The 26,778-nt window shown below is 39.2% G+C and overlaps 1 protein-coding gene across 1 annotated transcript; it reads right to left on the minus strand.

The window, feature by feature from the left end:
* Positions 1 to 434: 434 nt before the first annotated feature.
* Positions 435 to 15,705, minus strand: slc6a1b (solute carrier family 6 member 1b). Its single transcript, XM_068593531.1, has 15 exons — positions 15,318 to 15,705; positions 13,542 to 13,892; positions 13,127 to 13,258; positions 12,806 to 12,906; positions 12,227 to 12,336; positions 11,676 to 11,808; positions 10,629 to 10,763; positions 9,518 to 9,621; positions 8,634 to 8,758; positions 8,067 to 8,179; positions 7,640 to 7,771; positions 5,818 to 5,920; positions 5,604 to 5,704; positions 4,751 to 4,918; positions 435 to 3,121 (listed from the first exon to the last, which is right to left on the minus strand). The coding sequence occupies exons 2-15, from the start codon at positions 13,783 to 13,785 to the stop codon at positions 3,008 to 3,010; spliced, it is 1,815 nt and encodes a 604-aa protein (XP_068449632.1). The 5' UTR covers positions 13,786 to 13,892; positions 15,318 to 15,705; the 3' UTR covers positions 435 to 3,007.
* Positions 15,706 to 26,778: the final 11,073 nt, after the last annotated feature.

The following is a 26,778-nucleotide window of genomic DNA, read 5'->3' on the forward strand; positions in this document are numbered from 1 at the left end:
ATCTGCAGCGTAACAGCAGGGAGATATATGCTGCGCTGTGACCGGGGGGGATTGGTTATTCTCCAGGACAGCTGGAGTGTCGGTGCTGGCACAGCTCTCAGTGCAGGTGTCAAACAAATATAAGAATATAAAAGATTTTGTCAGAAACTCTAAGCTAAGTTTAAAGAAAAACATCTCTCGCGGTGATGGAACTGATTGCATATTCATTTCCAATTACAGTATGTAATGAATTTATCATTAGCATAACACTGAAGCAAGTCATTGTCATGCAAAACTGTCTCACGCAACAATGCAGAACACAGGTTGGAAGAGCTTTTTTATGTCTTTCAAGTCACCACTCAAAGTTATTTGAAGAGTTCCATCCATTTAAGAAATGGTCCTTTTATTTGTGTACTTGTACAATTGGCTTGTTTAAAAATGAATGGACACAAATATTATAATCTATAGGTCTTTATTTATTTTTGCAGAGAACATATATTGCAATCATGCTTTTTCATATAACACCATCTAAAGACATTTATTATATGTTTTTTACATAGAATATTTTACATTAGGCCCATGAAACAGCTAGAAATATACAAAACAATATTCTCTGACTAGACATTTCTATTACATTATTGTTATTATTAATATTATCATCTTAATTATTACTCTACTCTGTTATTGTAATTATATATATTTTTTACAGTTGAGAGAGATATGTGCTTTAGTTTCTGAGATAATATTATTGCAGAAAACAGCAAATAATATCACATTTTTTTTGTTCAACATTTAGACAAAAGAAAAGAAAGACTCAGGTTGTACCGACATTCACAGATACATGTATTACACAGTCCAGTTTACAACATCATTCAAGAGAGAAAACTGCAGTATGGTAACTTTATACAAAATTCACGGAACCCTTTGTCATTGCACATTTTAATTCACATATCTTTGAAAAAAAGAACATAGATAAAAGAAAACAAACGGGACTGGTTCAACCTGATTCCTGTCGCATGTAGCTGCCACAGAAGCAAATTTTCTTGATCCTCCTTCATAGTAATACAGTGATATCTGTGGTCTGTCGCAAAGTCAGCTTCTACATACAACGTTTTTATATTGCCGAGTAAACTTGATATGTAACAATAGGTTTTTCTTTACCCTATGAAAAGGAGTAGTTTCAGTGGTGTTGGCCTACAGTTTATAGCATCTGGCTATGTCCTGTTGTGTTAACAGTGCTTTTGCTGGCTTTGTCCGCTGACTGAGCCAAAGATTCTCTCTCTCTCTATCTGATATTTAAAGTCTGCACTAGCCACAGCGTAGAAACAGTTTGGATTCTACTAAAATGACTGAGTGAAGGCCAGTTCATTTGCACTGAAAGAAATGATGCTCGCTGAATAGCACACGGAAAAGAGAAAACAATTTGGATCAGCTTTCGAGTGTTCCCATGTACACACGCACGCACAAACAAACACACACACACATACATGTGTGTATATGTATATTGATTGTGCGTTAAGGTGTTGTTGCCGCTTCAGATAACGTGTTGGAACAATGGGAGAAAATGGGAAAAATTTGCTGACAGTTTTTTTCTTTTATATAGCATTAATTGTTTCAGTGTGTAATGGTAGTATCTGAGAGTTGAGAGAATTTGGTCACTTCCACCTTGGTTCCTGAGGAGTGGGTTACTAAATAGATAAACAAGTAAACGGTTCCAGTCGGAAAAGTGGAGCTATCATAGAAATCCGTCATGCAGTCTCCAATGCAGCAGCCGCTGGAGCTTATTCAATCGCACAGTTTAAAATATAGATCTGAAATAGGATTGACTTATTGCAACATAACTCTGTCTTTAAACGTTACTGGTGGTCAGGAGAAGGAAATTGAACTTTTTCTAAATAATCTCCGGCATAAATATTGTACGCACAATGCAAATGTGGGATTTCTGGATTGGCTACTCGTTAGAGGTGGTAGTTTACAGATCCAAAAATTGTGCTTGTAATGTAATGGATGCTGTATTTGCTACTGTACTCTGTTGCTCGTTAGAGAGATAAAAGGAATTGCTTGATTTAATCCATATATATTCACCGTGTTCAAATGTCTGCACCAATCCTTCTAACGTGAATATGATTTTGGTCCTTCTCACTCTCACTTATAGAAAATGACCTAAAAATGATTCTACAAAAAAGATTCAAACAACATACAAAGTTATTGTTCTTTAGAAAACAAAGAAACAATTATAACAGTCTCTTGCTATGTATCCTATGTAAGTTATTTTTGCTGTCACAAGTTTCAATCGAGTCAAAATAAAAACTGGACGCTTCAAAATCCCGTTCTCTACTTGTGCTTCTCAAAGGTAGTCCCAGACATGGGTGGTAAACATTTCAGGTTAACTGCAAGATCCTGCAAGGGAGTGATAGTCTGGCTAAATTATATTTTACATATACAAGCAGATTTGGCCTTACCTGTTGCACATTCCCATATTGTCTTTGCCATAAATTGGTCAATATTCAATTTTCACATCACAAACTTTCAAATTGCATTTTTTTCACCTACTACACTGCATTCATTTTAATGTATGTATTTCATGAACAAGCAAAAATGCATTTAACCAATATTTTTCTTTGTACAGTAATTGTAGTTTAGTAGATTAATTAATATCTTCAAAGTCGCACAATACTATTGAATCAACGCAGGCCTCCAAATTTAAATTATATATTCAATATACAGTAATTTTCTAAGTCACATTTCCTTTTCTAACTTTTTTTGCATAATGAAATTCAAAATATCACAACAGTTTTGCTGGGTAATTTGTTTTTCCCTTATAAGTTTTATAACTCTGTATTATACAAATAAACAAACAGAAAAAACCCTAAAAGTAACTGTAATCAGGTTGGTCTCACGTGTCCCCAGGAGGTAGGTGAATAAAAGCAGACATGGAAGTCTGGTGGTCGTTCCCAACCTTGATTATGTTTTTTTTCTGTGTAGATCGCCATTCTGCCCGTCGAGACAGAGACACAAGCAGAAGTTTCTAGATGTAGGCTTCCTCGTTGGCAGGATTCTGATTCTGGGTTTCTGTCTGCTGGTCTGGGCCGTTTTCCTGAGCCTTCGCCAGTGTCACAGGCTTGAACATTATCCGCAGACGCTGAAACAATGAGGCACGGATATCACACAGATGAAGAAATCGCTGATGGTGTTGAAATTACAATGAGACACTGTCACACGGCATTAGCAGGGACCAAACCGCTGCAAAGTGTGTGAACCAATAAGCTGTAACAAAACACACCAGCCACACAGCCGTGAGCTTGATGAATGTGTCCCTGATGTGATATATTGTTATGAGAAACTACAGCCTGACATATAGCTGATGAAGGAAATTAAAAGCTAACGTTCATGACAAATAATTCATGGCCCAAACTTCTGATCCCCCAAAACTGAATCAAATTCTGCGTGCAGTGTTGGACCTGGGATTCTGCAGCATTTCTGTGGAGTGTTTGTGAAGCTGAGCTTCCGCCTGTGTGCCGGGCTCGGCTGATTGCTACAATTAGACAATCAGCCATCAGCTGGTTCTGTAGGATCTGACACCTGCACATCGCATCTGACAGCCTCTGTTGCGCTGCCTGCAATTACGGCCCATTTATTCCGCCAGCGATGGCTATAAAGCTATATCACTCGCTGGGGATCATATAGATGGTATTATTCAGCCCATTATTGGTGACTGCAAATCAAAATGCTCTGAATGTAAATGGCATGCGACTCTGATTAATATCATCAGATCAATAAAAAAAAAAAAGCTGCTGCATTCAAATGAATGTAATCTATTTTTGAACTGGTCAAGAAAAAACACATCTAAAAGTGTTAAACAGAACTAATTAGAAACTCTATTTTACTAATCCTTTTATCACTGTTCTACTCCTCAGAGCGATGTGTCTCATCTCTACCGAGCATGTGTTTGCTAATTACAAAAGCAGTGCAGCTGCATAGATATACATGATGCATAGATCAAAATCATATTTGGCTAAGCTGAACATTTTAACTTCCAGTATGAAGAGTCTTTTTGCTGCCAAATTACATTTCAGGTACTACTTTCACAGCTAGCCATTATGGAAATATTGTAAATGTAAGTGAGTATGATATAAGGATAAGTATATTCTGGTAAACATGTTTGAACCAGACAGTCGGGGAAAAAATCTACAAGGTGACCTTGAATGTACACTTGCCATCATGGCTAAAACTGGAAAAAATCTGCGGGGCTTATTCGACATTACATTATCCGCACTACACATCAGCCTCACTACACATCAGCCCCTCTGTGCCCCTGTGTTGGGTTGGCCGTATGTAATAATATATTTGAGCCAAAAAGTAATCCACTTGAAACCCTTAACACAGAGCCTGCCTCGCTATCGCCTGCAGATTAAAATTTAAAGCGGCTAATACAGTAGATGTGTGAAATGCTCAGACGTGGGTGTAGCGATGTGCTCTGGGAAATATGCGGCTATTGCATTTGCATTACATTAAGTAAAACTCTCAGTATGTATATACCATGATTCTACATATGTCTCCATTTAATGACACTTATTATAAGTGTATGTAGTTATTATCAGATTTGCATATGCAGATGTTTGTAATATTTGCTACACGCATCTGATAACTCCATTTGCTTTGTAGCACAAATATTATTGTTATTCATTACTTTGGAGCAAAAAAGCAGGTAAAATAGCGTTATTGAAGTAAAATGCATCAACTTTTTTGACTGAGTTTGCATTGATCTTACCTCTTTGTATGTGCCTTTGAGTGTGAGGAACATGTAGCCCATGTAGCCAGGGATGAGAGTCATTGAGGAGAGGGCCATGCACCACCCAACGCCCTGGCCCCACATCGGGAACACGTAGTCCCCCATGGTGAGGGGAACCATCTGTACTGCACTAAACAAGAAGACCCCCTGGACAAGAGGCACAAGGAAATATATCTTAGCATCGTCTTCATGATCATGTTTTGACACACAGTGTAAATTCTAGGCCATGAACATTATAGCAAAACTGGACAAAACTTTGTGATGCAATATGATGGTGTGGTGAGATAGTAATGCATTTCATGATTAGAGCACTGACTGTTAATTAAACCGATCGTCACATCAAGTAAAGGCTATTAAGTAAAAGTAATTAAAGTGCTTTTGGTTTTGTGCACACAACCATCTCGATAAAGTGACGAAGCTTCATTTTGCACGTAACGATTATGCAATCATTCTCAATGTGTAGCTTCGTCTGAAAGAAGAAACACAAGAAGAAACACATTCAACGAGAAGAGGGATCTCGTCCCTTAAAAGTTATGCGTTTTCAGTACTTATATGACATCGTTCAAGTTTTACTTGACATCCTTTTTTTAATCCCAACCATGATGTTTTTCCCAAGCCTACCTAAAGGGTTTTGATGCCTGAACTCAAGGAAGGGCTTTTGTTTTGTTTGTTTGAATACAGCAACCGTAGCGTCATAGTGCGTTAGAAAGTGACGCCAAGGGTCCTTGTACGAGAACATGTTGGATTAGTCTAACCATTGTTCCTGATAGGGTGTTTTTTCCCCCCCCGTTGCTGTCTCGACACGCGCACGTTAACCACAGATAACACTTACAGCCACAATGAGCGGAGTGAAAACAGCCCAGCAGGCCTTCCACCACAGACACGGCCTGTAGCCAACCATTTCCTCAATGTTGTCGTAGAATTTGTCCACACCTGGAACCAAAGATGAAACATCAGGAATACAGTGTAAGTTATAATGTATCATGTAGCTGAATGCAGATAGATAGATAGATAGATAGATAGATAGATAGATAGATTTGGCTCACCATAAAACCATGAAATTGAGACGCATTCAAAGAAGACCAGGAACAGCAGGCACATTCCACTAGCTGAGTAGTAGTCAAATAGCTTGAACACATAGAGTCCACCCTGTTAATGGAGGGAAGCAGAAAACAAGAGACAGGAAGATAAGACACATAAAGGTGAAGGGGGAAATGTTGAAGAAGCAATTATAGTGTTGAACGTGAAGGACAGAACTGAATCAGTCAAGTGAAATCAAGGGACAAGCGAGCAGAAGCTGAAGCCTCTTCATCAACTTCTTGTTGACTATTGGCTCCTTTAGTTGTTTATTTTTTTTAACTTTGGGTTCAAACTGTGACAGAAATATTGTGTCTTGTATAGTCAGTCATTTTGTGTTTTAAAATGCATGATAGTGAAAATGCTTAAAACATTTATTTTGAGCTGCTGCACTGTCCAAAACAGAACATTAAGAATGAATGCCAACAATTTAAAATAAAGCATTTTATTGAATGTTTGGAGATACCAGTGGACCTATAAATGCATTATTATTAAATTACAAAATTATATTCATGCCAAATACAATTTGGTAGATAAACAGCAGTGACGTGTTTCTTTCACAGACTCTAATATTTAATTGGAATCATAATTAGTAAAAAAAATAAAAAATAAAAAAAGATTAAAATATGGTATCCTGTCTGTTAAATTATAAGATATTTAATGGAATTATTTAACCTTATGTGGCAGCCCAGTGTCCTAAAAAATACATTATCATACAAAAATCTGCATCGTGAGTCACGTTTCAAGGTTTATGTATTTTGTGATGTGTATAATGTTGTCTTTTTTAAGTAACACAAATGAGTTTGAGGAAGTCCATGTAGCGATGAGGTCAAGGTCGTGGATGAGTCAAATAACACAGGGCTTTCAACGTGGAGACTGATGTTTGTATTTTGCATGAAGCAACTTGTGTTTCCTAAACATAACCAAGTCATGCTGCCTAAATCGAACCCCTGTCAATCACTGTGACTGTGATCCAGGACGTGATAGAGAGAGCAGCATGGGAACGTTCGTCGGAGCCAAGATACAGTATCCTGGATTTGGTCATAACGTCCACAGAAATTAATTGTCTGAAGAGCATGAATCTTTTCAGTATAAGTGTTCAATATTCTATTGTAATCTGGCCCATAGTATATGATTCATGAAACCTTTGAGAATCTGCCCTTAAGGTGTGAGATCTTCCTCTGGTCAAAACTGTTGGACTGACGAACCAACTGTGTTATTATCCTCTGGTCCAGCAGCTGTTAATAAGATACATTATGGTCGGGAACGTTTGTGTCATGTTGTTTACAGACTGAAACACGATGCTATATGACCTAAACCATTTTGGACTGGAGCTACAATCTCAGAGGGCATATTACCCTTTGACCTTTTTTACTTAGATGCTCGTTGGATTTATTAGGATGGCCACCTGGAGTGCTGAGTTAACACTCTGGCAGGTTACTGGGTCAGCTGCCGAGGTCACAGCAATGGTGTCCTGAGGATGCTTACAAGTCCGTGGAAAATGTTTTATGATCTTATCACAGTGTCAAAGTCAGAAATGTAAAATATGAATTAACTAAGGCTTGTTGATGTTTGCAAATTTCAAGTTAGTCATTTGATTAAAGGTGAACATGTTGACATTGTGCATTGTGTCTATTGGATTCTGTAAACATTATGAAAGGAGGGCAGGTCCCCACAGTGTGATTACTTGATGAACTGTAGAAATATAGACTTAATATGATTCGACTGTGGCAACAGATATCAACCTTGTCATTAAGTAAGAGGCCTATCCAAGAAAAAGTACTAATTTACCTGTGTGATGTTGGACAGCCCAATGATGTAAGAAATAAGGCAGACGATCGCGATGAAGATCTCTCTGCGTTTTCGGAGAAGATGAGGGAATTCATCCACCAGTGCAGTTATGAAGCCTTCCACTGTGCAGAACTGGAAAGATGGCCACGTCACGTCAAAATAATACGTTCGGTCAATTTCTGAGTTTTAGAACTAATCTATATTACATTATGTTTTAGCACTGCTTTTACATGGCAATGGCACATTATGAATGTTTCCACCCTGACTCAATTAAATGCTAGCCTTAAACATAAACTTGTTCTTTTTTTTTCATTTTGACTTTAATTTGTCAAAGCCTTGCTTGGCAGAAGCTGAAACATTAGCACTTTGCTATATCATTATGGCTAAGAAACCTCAATTCAGACCATTTTTGTTGAGTCATCTTTACCTGGCTGTCAATTCCCAGCATCAGCAGCATAGAGAAAAAGAGTATGGCCCAGAGAGGAGAGATGGGCAGCTGGGTCACGGCCTCGGGATAAGCCAGAAATGCCAGGCCAGGTCCTTAAAAAAGACACATTTCGTAAACATTGTGACATTGTATGTTTACAATGGCTAAATTACAAATAAAACATCAGTTCAAAAATAAATTGGTCAATAAGTAAAAAAAGGATTATGCTAAGTACATTTTAAAACATGTCTGCCATCTTTCATTCAAATACTCAGCTGTAAAGTAGCTGTAATACTTGATAAATCCTGCCCTGGAAAAGAACAAAGTGTGAATGCTGAGTGCCAAATGTGAGTACTTATAAAGGACATAATCTCTGGGCAATCTCTGGGCAATTCTCTCAAATAAACCCAAAAATCAGAACTGACACATACTGCCAACCTAAAAACCCTCTCTTTTTGACTGAAAGAATAACATCTAGCAATTTCAAGGGCAAATTTCTGCACATTCACAAATATCTTTTCTCTGTGCCGATTGTTACTATCGACTTTCAACATTGATTGCAATTACCTGAGGCTGCCACATCAGCGATAGATCTCTTTGTTACATTGGCCATGAATCCCACGATGGAGAAGATGACTAAGCCAGCGAACATGCTGGTGAAGGAGTTGATGCAGCAGACAATGACAGAATCTCTGTAGGGGAGAGACAAAGCACGAGGCAGCCATTGTCACGCCTATATCAATTCCTTATCAACCCGTCACACATTGTCGAGATGCACCGCGGGGGAGGGAAAGTGGGGAGACATTTTGCGTCCTGCAATAACACACCAGCTGAGTAAATATATATTGACCTGTTCTTTTGAAATGGCTCTTAGCTTCAGCTGTTTGAAAGTAGCTGGAACCATAGTTGTGAAATGGGTGACCTCCAGACCAATGTTTATCAGTTGATATGACCGAGGCTATGGTAAACCTGACATCTGTGCTTATGAGTGTAAAACTGAATAGAGAGCCAAAATAATGGTAAGGCTGATAGAGCTGGAGGCTAAAATAGTCCCAAAATAGACACTATGTTGCCAGGAAACCAACAATAATCACAGAAAGAGACATCTCCAAAATAAAAAGGATGGAAATGGACTTGTATCGTGCTTTTTCTAATCTTCCGACAACTCAAAGTGCTTTAGCAATGTCATTCACACACATTCATACACTGATGGCTACCATGCATGCAAGATGCCAATTGCCCATCAGGACCCTGACTAACCATTCACACCCATCCATGCACAGCCTGCAGGAGCAATTTGGGGTTAAGTGTCCTTTCTGGGAAACCGCCAATCATCTGATTGAAGGACCACCTTGCTCCACCACTGAGCCACATTCGCCAGTGATGTGTGCGCGACTGGTGCGAGACACTACGAACAGGTATTAAAAATGCAACATATTATAATGACCTACCTGTATACGTTGTTATTGAAACGATTGTAGCTGCCGAGAGCAATCAGAGAGCCTAATCCCAGCCCATAGGAAAAGAAGATCTGGGTGGCAGCATCCAGCCAGACCTATTACATAGATTAGAAAAAAAAGAGGTTAAATTAACCAGGTGTAAACACAGAGTTAATGCTAAATAGAGATATTTCCTTTAAAATTGACCAGATTTAATGTAATTTTACTGATGAAATAGCCTTGTTTGTCATTATCTACCAGTTTAACTAGCTTGCTGATCGAGCTATATGCACAAATGCGTCTTGTCTCTTGTAAACCTTTGATGTCAACGGGAGGAACTGGGAACAATGCTTATGTCAGGAACTTGTAGGAGCTATGCCGTCTTGTTACACTTGATACAATCTGACCCACTCTGATCCCATTGCATCCCATCTTGGCCTAACTCGGCAAGACCTTGCCATGTCTAATGATGTCCCTCCACAACCTGCTCTAGCTTCAGCACATGTTCTTCATGAGCCTGATGTAAGTCATTTAGTAACAATCATTACAGAATAAAAGATAACATCATAATAAAAATGTAAAAACAACACTATTATATAAGGATTTTCATGAAATCACAACTGGTAAACTTCACCATTTCAGCTATGGGAGACCTACTGTGTACTTTATAATACATTCTGTATCAGCAAAATGGTTCAAAAATATAGATAGATAGATAGATAGATAGATAGATAGATAGATAGATAGATAGATAGATAGATAGGTAGATAGATAGATAGATAGATAGATAGATAGATAGATAGATAGATAGATAGGTAGATAGATAGATAGATAGATAGATAGATAGATAGATAGATAGATAGATAGGTAGATAGATAGATAGATAGATAGTATAAGCTTATTGCTTTGCTGCTAGAGGGAGAATAGTTGGAATATACACAATTAGATTTTTATATTTTTTTTTATAGCTGTGTGCTAATAGACATCCTTTCTTCTATTTTGCTGCCCATGGTCATTAATAATAGTAATTTATACAACTATCAACAGCCATCTTAAGAAATAGATAAATGTTTCCCTGAACAGAAATATTGAAATACATCGAGGGCAGAAACAGAGACCATACCTCAGACTCCGTCAGTTTTTCAAAGTTTGGTGTAATATAGAAGAGAATTCCATCCGTTGCACCGGGTAGAGTGACGCCTCGGCAAAACAGGATGAACAGCATAAAGTAAGGGTATGTGGCTGAAAAGTACACCACCTGTAGGACACAGAGTTATTGTTAGAAAAAAAAGAATAGTGTCTATCTAAACTCAAACTTGTTAAATCACACAGCTAGTGGGCATCATTTTACTTGAACATTTGTCCTGCAGGGCAATGGAGCTGAAGAAGAAGTGAAGACTGGTAATTTGTTCAACTCCTCGTGAACAGCGTTACAGTACAGTGCTGTACCATCCCTCCAGCACAGAGCAGCACAGTGACCTAGTCTGCTATTCCTTGGAGGCGAGATGACCCCAGAACGGTTGGGTTCAGCACACTCTCAGTGCACTATTTCCCTCCACATCTGAACTAATTTGTGTTATCAAAGTCAACACAGTTCACATCCTTCATGAGAAAAAAACTGAAGATGGAATGAACTAACAAAGATACTGTCATGGACACTCCTTTTATGAAAAACAATGATGAATCTGCCATAATCAACTATCTAGCAAAAAAGTGCAAAAGGCTAATCACTTATGGTTTTGTAATTGTGTAGCTCAGTGGGCAGAGCATGGCTTCACATCAGTCACATGTAGGCCTTTGTGTCCCTTTGTGGGAGGTGTTGGTGCTTGTCGGGGTGCTTTGGATTAAAGGGAGATTGGATGTGTTGAATGTTGGGTAGCCTTTTAAAGAGACATAGCCAGAGAGCGGTTGGCAGAATTGCATCTCACTGTAAATGTTGTTTTATATCATTTTAAAATATTTCATGACGGTTAACCTTATGAAAACATGTGTCCTTGAATGTATATTTTTGCCGAACCTACACTTTTGATATACTATACTACTACTTTTATTCCTACAATTTTACTTTACTACTATTTTACTTTACTACCCTTAAGACGAAGCAAATTCAATTCACAATGAATTTCATTTTTACATTTTGTTTAGTTTTCCGTGTTTGTTCTCTACTTACTTTGCCAGTCCAGCTGACCCCCTTCCAGATACAGAAATAGACCAGCACCCATGCAATGGCGAGTGTGATAGCCAGTGGAACCCTGAGCTCCCCAGGCTTCTCCAGCCCATCGGTCATCTGGTGCATGTTACGTCTGCAGGGGAGTAAAATGGGCTTACTACAATGCACAAATACATCCTTGATCTCATACATGCAGCATGTATTGGTGCACACACAAATATGCATGCACATACTCACAGAAAGCCCTCTTCCTTTCTTTTCTCACCGCTAAAGCTTGTTTAAGACTTCACAGTCAAAGTGAATCATGCTTGCATGTCTACCACCATTTGTTTTGCTCTATTAAAAAAAACTTAAATCTTAGGTTTGTCTAAGGCCTTTTATATATGCGCACAATTTCCTCCTCCAGAATTATCTAAATGGATGGATAGTGAGGGATTTGCTCATATAAGACTCCAACAGTGATCTTGATTGTGCACAGGAGGGACCATGACCTTAGCTTAAATCTGTTCAGAACGGAGCAATATCTAGAAAGACTCGTATGTCCAGCTTACTCCCAGAACTCCACCACAGCGCTGGTGAGATTTTTGGTGTCTGGGAGGCTGTAGTTGGTGTAACAGCGCTCTGTGTTCCAGGAATTGCCACAAGTCTGCCATGGCAGCTCCTGAAAATTAAAGAGAGAAAAAATCACACAGACAGCTCTTTTTACTTGAACCACTCTCCCACCGCCGGGTCCCATTCTCTGTGGCTGTCAAGCAGCCAAGACCATGATACTCATTGAGATTTCATGCTTTTCTTGGAGGAGTGAATGCCTCATCGCCAAATGCATTTATCAATACCTTGTGTAAGGCGCTAATTATGTGGGAAAGGAAGTAATAAATGTCATACTCTGTTAAGAGCTGTTCACCCCTATATAAGAGCTCCTGGCAAAACTAACCTGCCACATTACTTCAAGGGTTACTATGTAAAAATAATGATTTAAAGGGATACTTGTGTAATAAAATGTTTTTTCAGAAAGAATCAAGGAAACTATCTACTCCAACTACTATTTCTTCTCAACAATGTCAAGGTATTCAAATATTATTAAAGTGCTTTATTAGGAAATCACATGCAAATACAAATCAAATACTCACAGTAGTGAAGGAGTTGTACAGATAGTAAATAGCCCAGGAAATGATTACAATGTAATAGATATTTAACCAGAAGGACAGAACAGCAGCAGCCATACCAACACCTGAAACAACGGGAGCATACAGGCATTGTGTCAAAAGATTTGTCTTGACATAAGATGAGAATAGAAATATATGGAGGCTGTTTTATTTCAAGTATTTGTCTTTTTCTAGTCATAAACTTTGACCATCTGTTTTATGATTACAAATACATAGTGACGGGCTTTGTATGTTAAGCAACCTGTATAATTTAAGGCCTTAAGGATACTGAAAAGTGTCTTTTACCTTTGAAAACGGGGGCCAGCTTCCACACTCCAAGTCCTCCAATAGAAGTGTACTGACCAAGAGCCGTCTCCAAAAAGAACAGAGGCATGCCAGCAAATATGAGGGTCAAAAAGTATGGAATCAAGAAGGCCCCTGAATGGTGAAAGATAAAGGCGTGTAAGTGAACGTGAATCATAAACTAGTAACATAGTCACTCATCATAATCCAGATAAGATATTTGGTAAAAGGGGAATTTCACTGCGCCCCTCATGCAGGCTCTCGCTTGTGCGCGATAGCGCACGGCTTAAATGGGGATACACTTTAGCTTTACTTTAATAAAAACCTCCGGATGCAAACTGGCAGGTTTTGATGTCGAGATCTTTGCATTCCTTTTGTGTAAGGATAAATGGAAAATTGCCAAGAAAGTCCTCATTACCTCCTCCGTTTTTTCCACATAAATAAGGAAATCTCCAGACATTTCCGAGTCCGATTGCGTATCCGACACAAGAGAGAAGAAAGTCAAATCTTCCACCCCACGTTTCTCTCTCGGGTAGCTCATTTTTCGTCTTCTGCACTTTCACCACCAACGTTTTGGGTTTGTCGTTTGGCGTGGTGGGCGCGTCATTCACCGTCTCCGTTAAGACGTGTCCGTCTGATGCTTTGGTCCCGTTGGTGGCCATGGTCACTGTGAGTGTCGGATAGTCCTGACCAGTGAAGAGGAGGGGGTTTCAGCACCGGTCCAGACAAACAGCAGCTTCTCCGTCCTGTTCACCCAGCTCCCAGGGAACTGCCGAGTAGAGAGCAATAATTGGACTAATGAGAGTGATCAGGAGCACCTCAGCACCGCTCCAGTTCCCTGAAAACATTATTATGTCCACATATAAATATTAAAATGTGTTGAAAAAATACAGAAGCAAATGTACTTTCTTCAAATATCTTATGAAATCGGATGCAATGTTATAATAAGGAGGGATAATATAGGCGTAATTCTTTTTACGCATATACATATACATTTTCTTTCTTTTTTTTCAAATTTTAAAAAGATTAAAGATCTGACCGATATGCTTATCAAGGTGGCCATGCTTGAAAATAAGTTGTATGTTACTGGTAATTGTCACGATAGCTGTGCGTGCATCCTGTAATTCCATGACATTTCTTCAGGGGTGGATAGAAAACATGTGCCCCACGATCCGTGAACCCCACGGGATCAAATAAAGACTTCTCATGCAATAAAAATCACTTTTAATTGCCTGGAGTTAATGCATGTTGGCAGAAATTTAAAGCCTGCTCTTGTCCTTGAGTCATTATGCTCTAAATTCAATGGCCCACTTCCTTCTGCTCCGGTACAAGAGAAGAGCAATTAAACACATTTAGGAGTCAGGCGCGACGACAACGTCTAATGAATCACCTGGAGAGGCTCCTAAATCACTGCAGTTTTTGAATAGACAATTTTCAACATGTATCTGGGGGACAGAGTTAAAAAATAGAGTTTATATATACATATAATATGTTGTACTTTATATACAACAATGAAAATTATATGCTACTGTTTAGGCACATGATTTTAGCAAGGTTCTGCTTTTGCTAAATATCCATTTGTATTTACTTTTACTTTTAAAATGCAAAATCAACATCTGCTCAATTGAACAAATGAAACATGGAGCGCGCTCTCTGCGCTCTCCATCAACTCGCGTGCGTAATGGTGAAAGGCATGAGGCTTTGAGGCAACACGGTTTGAAATTGTTTGATGTTTTAAACAGTAAGCATTTTACATCCAATCTGTTAACAATATTTCAGATGCATGTAATGTTTGACTTCAAAGAGGCGCACACCCTCAAGACAAATTTAAATTAAGTGAAGTAAGAATTGTGTGCAGTCCCCCTCCCCTCCCCCTCACACACACACATTGCACATTTACATTTGACAGATTTAAAATAGTTGGCTTGATGATTGAAGGATCAAGTTCGCCAATGATTCCTGAGATGAGTCTCTTGCGTCGCCAATAACTGCAGTCGCACATCCGTGCACATTGTCAAAATCCGCGCATCCGCATATTCAAAATTCCTTAATGATCCTCGCTTGTAACAAGTATGCCACGTAATATATATATATATATATATATATATATATATATATATATATATATATATATATATATATATATATTCCTGCTTTATATAAATGCATGCATACTATGAAACAGAATACTTACAATGAATTCCTTTGCTTTTCCAGATTGTTTCCCCGATGGGAAAATCCGAATTTTAAAAAGTTACTTCCTTGCACTTCTATAGAACAAAACCAAGGTGAAAACTTTGCATCCGACGAAAGTGGGCAAATGTATGATCCTGAGAGGGAAGGTTGGCGAACAAACGCGTCTTTTGGAGCGAGGTGCTGTCCTTGAAGGAGTGGTGCTGAAAGAGAGGAGGGAAGAGAAGACGGGGAAAGGAGCTGCCGCCGTCTGAGTTGAAGCGAGCAGGGACGTAACATGGAGCGCAGGATCCTCACTCTCATCTACATAGCGTCAATGTCACCTCAAAGTCGACCCTCCCCAACTCCAACATGTCCACCACTGAAATGGCAGCGGGTTTGAGAGGAGCATCCTCTTGTCTCAAGGTTTTATATCCTTACTCCTGAAGCTTTTTTTTCTTTTTTCTTTTAATACATCAGCAAGTTCTCTCTCTCTCTCTCTCTCTCTCTCTCTCTCTCTCTCTCTCTCTCTCTCTCTCTCTCTCTCTCTCTCTCTCTCTCTCTCTCTCTCTCTCTCTCATTTTTCCTCACTCAAGGGCCAGTTGATGTTCACCAACCAACTTAATAAATAGATTCCATCAAGTTGCCATAAGTAACAGTGATGCACACTTAAGTGACACATAATTCGGTTTTTATGTTCAAAACCAGCTAACTTTTGGGTGGTGAACATGAAACAGTTTGTGCAGAAAGGCCAGGCTATGGGTACAAATATGAAGTGTAATGTTGCACCAGAAGCAGCTATTCCAAAGTAGCAGATATAAAGAAAGATGCCAATGGCTTTAGCTCCTGGCAAAACATGATAAGAGGGTCCCAGCCAATAAAGGGAGTCAGGGTGTGTGAGATAAATTGAAAACTCTGCTTATAATCTTCTTAGCCAGCTGTCTTCCAAAAGGAAATACCCTTGTGGAACATCCCAAATGAGCAGTCTTAATGCAGACTTTAACTTCCACATCGAGATAAATTATTAGGGTCTCACTGGGAGATTAGACTCTCGCAGGGTTTAACAGTTAAAGTTTGAGTTGAGAAAATGAGTAAGGATTAAACCAGTGTAAATATTACATGAAAATCTACATCTGCCTTTGGGAATGAGAAACGTCGGACTGAAAACTGGGAAGGTGATTCATTTCTCCAGTATTTCAAGTTTGTTGTAAAGCTATCAGGTAACACTGTGCTGTGACATCTCGGTGGCAAAGCGGCTTCATTTTAATGTCAAGTGCGTATGCAACGTCATGGCTTATGTTCTTATGGACGCTTGCAATTCTGGACTGTATTTTTGACATTTTTACATTCTCCCATTTGCTTGATTATATTCAAATATAATGTACATTCCTTGTCCCACGCAACCCCGTGCTCATCTGCGCTCATCTGCCCAAATCTTTCCCTTCCATCTTTTCCTCTTTCTGTCTCCGTCCGCCATGCTGTAGGCTGTGTGGCGCTGATACGGCCACAGCACGGAGAGGGAAGGAAAAAACGCCCAGATGGTGAACCAATGAGGGGGTGAGCTAACCTTCTAATGATATGAAACTAAATGTAACATTTTTAATCCCAACTGGCTGATTGGCCTGCAGGCTGCAGCACCTCAGATGTGCAAAAAGCCTCCCGTTAGCCTGCAGCTCTCGCACGAGGGGATTTCAAAATGCCACAGTGATGAGAGCTGGTGGAGCTGCGCTTGTGGCCCTGGCCCCACCTGATGGTGAGACCGTGTGCAGTGGAGCTTGTAATTACAGAAGGAGGTGGTAGTAATAGAGAGTAGAGTACAGGCAAACACACAGGCAGACAGCTGGCCCCCTGTCAGTTTCACCGCACAGACACAGGGGACAAAAGTGATATTGTGAAACTGCAGATTATTGCGCATGTGAGAAAAACAAAATGGCGACGCAGATGATTATGACAGTGATAATGAAGACGGATACATTTTATAATGCAAGCATATTTTCAGAGCCTTGTGTTGCCTCTCACGTTTCATATTTCGATGAGGCTTTGCATACACGTTGAGGCTCTTTATGTGCGCCGTAAATAATCTGACTATGAATAACTCTATCTCAAGTATACCTCCTAGAAAACTGCAACGAGCAGGATTTGAGTCTGTGAAGTATTGGTATCTTGATCAAGTGAAATGGCTTCTACAGGATTAACGTACATAGCTATGAGTCTAAAGCCGAACCAGCAGTCACGATGCTCACAATGAATATGATCACATGCTGCGTGGATAAATAATCTTCAATATATTCACCATCTTATCTCACCATTCTGATATAATTTGCTAATTGCAATAAACACAAAGTACTGAATGTCATTAAATTGTTAAGTATTTGATCAGAAACCAAAGTATTAAGGAATCACCAAAATGTTTACATTTAATACTAAGGGGGGCATTCAAATGTCTACCAAATTTCATCCATGTAATAGTTGATTGTCAACCTCATGGTGGCGCTGGAGGAAGAATTAGGGGCTTACTAAAGTCATCATGATTCATCCTCTGGGGAACACGGATGTGGATACCAAATGTCATGGCAATCCGTGCAAAAAAGTGTGGATATATTTCAGTTTGGACCAAAGTAGTTGACTGACTGACTGCCGTGCCATAGCCATGACACGGCCATAGCTAAAAATGAAATCTATCTAAAAAGCATAACTACACTGTTGTACAAACGCACAGAGAGCAAATAAAATGTTCATTAAAAGTTGGCATTAAAGAACAGCAAATAAAAAACATCTGATTGAAATATTAATCCATATTTTTCTTGCACATGGTTTTCACTTTTTGCTACTCAGCGGCACATTAACCTCTTCACATAGACTGCATGAATCGTCTGCCGTCCCTTTCCAAGTCAGTTGCAGTGTTTGCCAATTAAAGTGTGTTTTAGCATCTCAAATAGCGAGTTTGAACTAACATTTTTTTTTTTTAACGTTGTATGTTGACTTAGAACTCCGGAGCTTATGGAAATCAATGAGAATGTTTGGACATATGAAAGAGCAATAAAGACTAAGAGATAAACGGAACAACACACCAACAAACAAACAAACAGACAGACGGAGCCCTGTACTGTAGCTTTTCCATGTCTCTTAATCCTAAAAGCCTCTGTTCTTTTCGGGCGGTGGGGAGAGGGAGGGACTGTTGTCAGGACCAGTTATGTGGAACACTGCAGGCCCATAGAATGTGTCTGGCTCTTCATTGGTAAGTCAGTCAGGTAGGACGCTGCCAGGCCTCTCCAGAAGAGCCTCGGTGCAACGTTTCCGCTCACAGTGAAAAGATGGAGACAAAGTGATGTGTCTGTTGCCGGGTGATTCACGAAAAGAACCCAGGGTGCCTTTCTAAAAAAAGAGAGGATGGAAACACAGCGGCAAAGTAAAACAAATACTGGCCTCCCTCCATGCCTCTCTCCCTCCCCTGCCTCTTCTCACAGCCGGGCAGGAATGTTGAAGTCCTCGAGGGAGAGTATGGAGGGAAAGTGAAGCCAAAATGTGCCCTCAGAGCCTGAGTTAAATGTAGCAACGTCTTTAAGAACTACATTGTAACATAAACGTGAAGATTCAAATACTCGCCAAATTGGATTTTTTTTTTCTGAGAATATGTTTAGAGAAATGCCAGAATGAGGGATAACTCTAAATTATTATTTTTTTTAAAAACAGTTGACAGTTCCTACATTTAATAGGTGCAAATTCATTAAAATGATTCCCCTAAATCAACCAACTGGCATGCTCCACATATTAGTGAAGTGTCAAGCCATAGAGATAGGTTCAGACACTTAAAGCTCTGAACAAGCACACGATGTTTTGTCTGTAAATGCACTGTGACATTGTTTTGACCCCTGTCCTGATGTATTAGAAGTTCAGCAACACAGGTTGCAAAAGGTTCCCAAGGTGCACGGATGAATATGCAACCTGGCATTTTAAGTGACAAAAGAAAAATAAAGGAAGACGTGCTTGTTTTCAATGACTGATTACAGAGCTGGCTTATGTCACATTAACTACACTGTGTCATTATGTGTGTGTAGATGAGAATAATTAGTCATTAAAGCTGCATTGCCCAACCTGCCACAGGTTAAGCAAGTACGTTCCTTCTTTGCCACTACATTAAATATCTGGAGTTAGACCAAAACATGGACGAAATGTGCCAAGAAAATGTTACCTTTCCATCTCACAATTGCGGAGGTATTTACATGGGACATAAGTGGTGGGCTGACCATCATTGCTACCTCAAGAGTCACCCATTGTCAAAATACTGTACTGCCACAATACTCGCAACAATCCATCCATTAACGCTAACTAAAAAAAACAAAAATGGTAACCTAATGCACTTGAGTAAAAATCAGAAATCACTCAAATTAAAAGACTTTATCCTCTGGGGACCATGAACATTTATTCTATTTAAAGAGGCTCAGTATATGACCACGTCTGTGTCACTAATGTGCTTTTTTTTCATGCACAAGAGAAAGAGCTTTTGAATGAATAAATTAGTCATTAAAATGGTAATTAAAAACGATTTACATATTTGTTTACTCATTACAACCTCTCTCAGTGTTGCTTGGAGACACCGAGTCAAAGCATCAATCTTGGATGTTTGAATTAATTCAACATAAACCTGCATAGAGCCCATTGTGTGGGTTACCATACCATAAGAGCCAGTCTGAGTGGGTGGTAGCCTTTTTAGCTTGCTGCATTGTAACATTCAGATATCTTGCCTTAGTGCCATTTACTATTGTTCGCATACCTTTTGAAACCCTGAATTATTTGTCGGCTCCATTGTTTTGCTGCCACAGATAAAATAAATACCACTATTTCGTAACATAAAATTTCTGAAATGCAGAAATCATCATCGGACAAATGTTCTGAAATTGAAACAGGAATGTGGAACAGGAAGTACGTTAAACTACGGTGTTTCCAGCTTGAATCCAAATCCTTAAGGTTACTCTTGACATTTAAATAATATGACTTGACTGCTTTCAATCAGATGACCCATTGACATACTGTATATTTCCAAGAGAAAGAGTGTTACACTTAGTCTTTATTGATTTTCCACGAGGTGGTTGCAAAGTCCAACTAATTTGAACTTGTGTGTTCACCTCCACAATGTGCTTCTCGCAGGACTCTTGCATTGACAGTAGGGTGGAAGGACAATTTTAGACAAACATTGTGGGAGAGTTAATTTGGTAGATCTCTGAATTGCCATTTTGTCATTTCACTCACTTGAGTCAGATATTTTAAGCATGGCAGAACATATCAGGGTTGACGACAATACCAGGGTTTAAGATAAATATTCTAACCTGCAAGTTCCCTATCATTCGTGGGCTGCGTTGTATGATTATGCACGGCTCTTTATTTGTGCACCACAAAGCACAAACAATTTCTGTAATCAAACAATTAATTATAATCCTCTTCTGTCAATTGGTTCGTTGTGAAATAGAGATAGAGGTTCAACAATCGCTTCGAAACCCAAAAAGTCTCCACCAGGAGAATCTTTATAAATCGAGTCGGTGACATTTGATAACTTGAACAACTGCTAAGGTTTTTCCCCAGGAAACTGCTGTGGCAGCATTTTCCCTGCTGTGTTATATCAGTCCAGAGGACTGTACTGCGCGTTGTTTATGATCTGCTAACATGTACATCTTTTGACACCCACGCCATCACAATGCATGATGGAACTGTTACATCACCATGCAGTTGTGCCTTTCGCCCCACTCTATGATCTTACTACTAGTGTATTATAATCTTATTGTCATTAAAGTAACTCTGATGTGCCTCTTTGGTTTGCTGCTGCGGTGGTGGAAATCTTTTCAGAAATCAACATTTTGATTATCTGAGAGATTAAAATCTTCATCCATCACCGTAACAAAATCATGGACCAAATGATGGTTTCATTTGACTTTTCTCACATAATAATATTGGTAATAAAAGAAAAATAAACAAAAGAAATTAAAAGTAAATGAAAAGTTAAAAAAAAAAGCAAAGTAGAAACAAAAATACATCGTAATGAAAATAATACAAGAAGCACACATTCTCTTGCTGGTTATCGTTCACATTATTTAGTCCCATCTGTTTTTAAAATCAATTCAATATTAAATTAAAGAAATTAAAATAAAAGACATGAAAACATTAATACATTATTGATCTAAAAAAAAAAAAGGACTCAGTTCAATGTAAACATGATCTGTGTCAGTTATGGCTGGAAGCACGGGAAGAATAATTGATCAAAACAAAACGCTTTTCTTTTTATCCAGAGGGCCGGTGGGTTGTGTTATGGGAATATCAATACACTTTGGCCCCTGGTTATACTATAATTTATCGCAGCGAGCATTTTTCTTGCCTGTGCACCTGTATTAATGTTCCACATCATTCTGCTGTTTTATACAACATCCGAGCGGAGCGGAGTGTGGGGGCTTTAGACGCTGGATGACTGAGTTTGATTGGGTTGTAGCTGCCGAAGCTACAGAAATATGAATCATAGGCTGGACAAGGACTCAGTGGTTGGAGACATAACTGGGATTTTCCTCTCAAACGGGTTTCCGTTGAATGCCATGTGTTTGGAACAAAGGCTCGGCAGGAGACATGAATGGAATTGGAAGATGTATCCTCTCTGTGGGTTTCAACTCTGTTCCCAAAACCATTTTTATAGGTTGTTAACCAAGTCAGGGTAATTGAGGTATACAAAATGTGATTCATGAGTCAGGGCTGATATTTGGTCTTAAATAGCTTTCAGAGAATCTGCATCCGCCGCCACCTGCACCCTCAAACTCATGGCTGACTGATGTCGCCGTCACAGAGGATGGATGAAAGAGAAGAGATTGTGATTGCTCTTATGCTTTTTTCCAAGGATTTTGTTTTTTGCTCCTGGGCAGGTTACAATAACTTTAATGTGAGACAGTCGCTGAAGATGTTCACTGAATTCCACCATTGAATTTAAGTCAAAGGTGAAAAGGGTTTTGGGCCAAACATAAGAATCAATAACATTTTGAAAAGCAAAATATATCAGTTCAATCCACACGACAGTTCAAATGCAAATCCCTGCTGCGATAAATTATATATTCACTCATGTGTTACTAAGCAACAGAGCTGTGGGCTGTTTGGTTGGTCGGTCTTCGCTGTTTGACCACATCTGTCTGGTCCGCTTTGAAGACAATTAGATTACCTATAGGCAAGCTGGGCATCAGACTGTGGAGCTGGGATCAAATGACTCTCCCCTTAATCATTCTTTCACCATGTACTCCTCTATTTCACAACACTGCTGTGAGCAAATGGGTCTTCCTCATAAATCAATTTGGCGATCAAAACTAATATTGTATGTTAATTGTTTCTGTTCCTCAGAAAGATGTTGTGGACCAGTGATGCATTTGTTTCCTTGAGTTCATAATTTCTCGATCTCTCAAAACTACTCATCCTACTAGATATAGAGAACAGGCTGCTTGCTCCATAACTCTGCAGGGTTATTGACTTCTACATTCATACAATGAACGCTTAGCATGTTAGAAAAGATCAATACAGTGTTTAACACCCTCATATAGCGCTCTAATTGATCGCATTGACTGCCATTGAGAGTGGAGCTGGTTTCACACACATGTTTTTTGCAAATGCTTCATCTGCATCAGCATGATAGTGGTGCTGAAGAGCAAATATTTCAGTCAGAGGAACGTGGCTGCATTCCTTTATCACAAAGTGCAAAGCCAACTTTCAAGAAAAGAGTCATGATGAGCACAAAGGCATCTTGTTGAACCGCCATAAAAGTTATAATTCCCTCTTCAGTCAGTGTTTTTCCCTCTTTGGGGTGGATTGATCTATTGATGGATGGTGGAGATTGTATGTCTCTGCCTTAATAGACATCCTCACACGGTCATCAGTTATGCATCTGTCTAGAGTCTCCACACTCTAATTGTCACATAGGCGGACAGCGATAAGCTGTCACACTAAGGACAGTGATTTTCTCCTGCCAAACTACACACCACTACACTCCTCTATCCTAAATACAAATGTGGTAGTCCTTACATGCAAAGATCCCTTAAAGGCAGAGGAGTCTTTGCCTCAACCACCACTTCAAGAATGTCAAAAAAAGACTCCAAAATCAGACCAGCAATCTTTGCACCATTAAATGACCGTTGTGTAAACGTCCTTCTCAGGCATTTGATTCAAAGGCAGATCCGTTACCCAGCTGTCTTTTGTGAACATTCCAGCGTCAAAGTGTTTAAATATGTTGTTAGCATAATCAATAGGTCTTTTAAGCTATTCTGTGAAGGTTTACACACGCAAAATGTTTGTAAGTGTGATTTACTAACTCAAAACCGCGAAATTAGAAGAAAGTTACTCTTCCGAGGATTTACAGGGTAAAAGTTATGTGAAATTCATACGGTACGATTCATACAATGGTGGTAGCTACTTGTTTTACATGTCCAAGTTGGAATCAATGATTATACTCAGATACTTGAAGTTCTCAAAAATATGAATATTATCTCTTCTTTGACCTTGATGTCAACTTGATGTTTTCTATCTATTTTCCAAAAGAGAAAATACATATCCACAGCGTTGCTCACATTAAGAGCAAGACAACAGTGAGTTAACCAGTCTGACTGACAATACTGTGGTCAGTTTGTTCTCTTGCTCTTGTTCTCGCTTCTTAAATAAAGATAAAACAGAAGTTATTGTTTTTGGTCCAAAGGACGAACGATTGAACGTGAGCGCTCAGCTTCAATCACTGATGTTAAAAACCTCAAACCAAGCTATAAATCTAGGTGTTGTTATGGATTCAGACCTTAACCTGAACAGCCACATCAAGACAATTACAAAGTCAGCTGACTATCACCTAAAGAATATATCAAGGTTAGAGGACTGATGTCTCAACAGAATCTGGAGAAACTTGTCCATGCGTTTACCTTCAGTAGACTTGACTACTGTAACGGTGTGTTCACAGGCCGCTGTAAAAAGTTAATCAGAAAGCTGCAGGTGATACAGAACGCTGCAGCTCGAGTTCTCACTAAGATCAGGAAAGTGGATCAGATCACTCCAGTTCTGAGGTGTTTGCACTGGCTTCCTGTTCAACAAAGACTTGATTCAACATCCTGAAAGCTACGGGTCTGCTGAGACCCTCAGCTCCTTTACATCCAGATAGAAAACTATTCTGTTTGCTGTTAATTGAACCAGACCTAAGTGCTGCATCTCACTACTATTATTCCTTAAACTGCACCGCAACTTTTATTCATTTTCTTTTTTTTTTGTGACTGTTTCAATGTTTTTTTTAACTGTTTTTGAATCTGCATCTTTGCTTTTAATGGTTTCATGTGAAGCACTTTGAATCGCCTTGTTGTCGAAATGTGCTACACAAATAAACGTGCCTTTCATGTGCTTAGTCTTGTTCAACTTAGGAATAGTCATACGACAAGGTTATTGCAAGGGAAGAAATCCTGTGGAAACACAGATGCGTTTTTAATTGCCCTAATGACTCTAGGTAACCACTGTCAGCTCCGATCATTGAACATTTTTGTCTAATAACGTTCTGGTATGAATATGAGTTTAAAAAGCGGTTAAAACTGGAGACCAAGAAGTTTCAAATCCCTCAGTGATATATTTCATACATACAAGGCTTGGCTCGATCTTAATTTACTATTATTTCCCTGAGTGGGTGTCCATTATGAGGCCAACGAGTGGTGGATTGGCACCAATCATCCATGTGGCAATCCATTCAGTCGTTACCATAGAAACGGCCCGGGTGAATAGGGGATAAGTAGGGGCGCATGGAGAGATTGCTGACACCTGCTCTCCTCCATTTCCTATTCCCACACACACACATACTGTAAAATTCCTCACAAACATATTGACATGATGTAACTGTGAACACATGCACACAATCAGAAAGTATATTTAAGGCCTCGTCAGTAAGGACGTAAGGATGTAAGGGTGTAAGGACGTACTCCTGACAAGCGATGTGAAACGTCAGCAGATTTGATCTGATTCTGAAAGGCGTAAGGACTTTGTTTACTTTCATTCTTTGCACTTCATTAACCCAAAACTGTGAAAATGTGTCCCTATTCTCAGAGCAAAGCATGGGTAATATCTGGTTATATATTCACCCTTCCAAACAAGATGAGTAAAAAAAATGAATGGAAGGGATACAAATTTACAGGAAATGTGTCTGTTAAATTTAGTTATGAGACATAAAAAATAGTTTCTGTAAAATTAAGTTCCGGTCAAGATTGTGGCTATCTGACAGTGATTCCCTGCTCTGTCAGTGGCCTACAAACAACACATTTAACTTATTTATTTTTTTACAGAAGGTATAGTGAAAGTGCAGGGGAGGACGTCCAGGAATGCTGACATCATAGTCCTGAGGGACGCCGTCATATCTTCAGCTGCATGTCCGACACACCGCTCAGTTGGTGGATACACTGTTGTCAGGATGTTAAATCATCCGTAATTCAAGACACCGTGACAAATCATCCTCCATGGATCTCATCTTATTCTTGAGCATGTGTAGCAAGGTGAAATGCGGAAGCACATGCAAACACACACTTCAACACCAGGTGGATCAGGTTGTGATGTGATCCTCAAGGGGAGATAGGAACTGTATATCCCTGATTGCATTCAGCAAGAGCCACATTTGCATAATAACATATCACAGTCAAATGTTGAAGCTCAATTTGATCTTAGCATACTTGTCTCTTTTTAAAATTGTCTAATACAACAATCCTGTGAGCAAGGAAGCTCTGAGTCCTTCCTGGAGGAGTTAGTGGAGTGTAGGAGGTGTGTGATTGGATCATTACACGGCCAATTGTGCTGAACTAACCTACACTCTACTGAACTACTCCTTGTCCAGCTAAGCTTGCAAGGCAACAGATCAAAGATGTGATTGAGCGGATGTTTCTTTTTACTTTAGGTGTCTTCTAGCACCATGTGTATGTGCATTTTTTCGGCAGGCAACAATGGGAGTTATATGGCAAACCCCAGAAACATTGAAACCAGCGTGGGGCGCCAACTAGTGTCACTTTGAACGGTATAAAGATCCAGTAAAAGATCTGAGGATTAGATTAGATTAGGAGAGGTGTCATAACACATGTTACATGAAGAAGACATTTTAGTATCTTCTTCAAGTGGTGCCCCTTCCTCCGATCATTTTTAAATCAAATATACATGGCAGGCGAAAACTTGGATGAAGAAATGGTTAAAAAAAATATGAATACTAATTGAATTTACTGCCGTAGTAATTCAAGATCCTTGTTCTGTGCTCACTACAGGGGACTACAATGTTAACCGTTAACATTCACGATAATCTGTTGCAGTTCAATGTTGTTAATTCATATTAATCACATTTCATAGTGCATTTGTTTAATTTACCTTGCACTAATTTCATTCAATCACTTTAGTTGCCCCTAAATGTCAATACCTGATTGTACAGAATAAATTACAGTTATTGTATATCATTTGCTTTTTTGAACACATGT

Source organism: Clinocottus analis, unplaced genomic scaffold (genome assembly GCF_023055335.1).
Source record: "Clinocottus analis isolate CAN_PGR_092001 unplaced genomic scaffold, fCliAna1.0.p SCAF_3, whole genome shotgun sequence".
Lineage (NCBI taxonomy): Eukaryota > Metazoa > Chordata > Actinopteri > Perciformes > Cottidae > Clinocottus > Clinocottus analis.

Excerpts from the sequence above, each read along its gene's own strand:
- slc6a1b (XM_068593531.1), bottom strand. The coding sequence starts at position 13,785 with ATGGCCACCAACGGGACCAAAGCATCAGACGGACACGTCTTAACGGAG. Across the intron at positions 11,809-12,226 it reads GCTGTGGTGGAGTTCTGGGA|ACGTAACATGCACCAGATGA; the intron begins GTAAGCTGGACA and ends ACTCCCCTGCAG. Across the intron at positions 4,919-5,603 it reads TCACTCCGCTCATTGTGGCT|GGGGTCTTCTTGTTTAGTGC; the intron begins GTAAGTGTTATC and ends CCTCTTGTCCAG.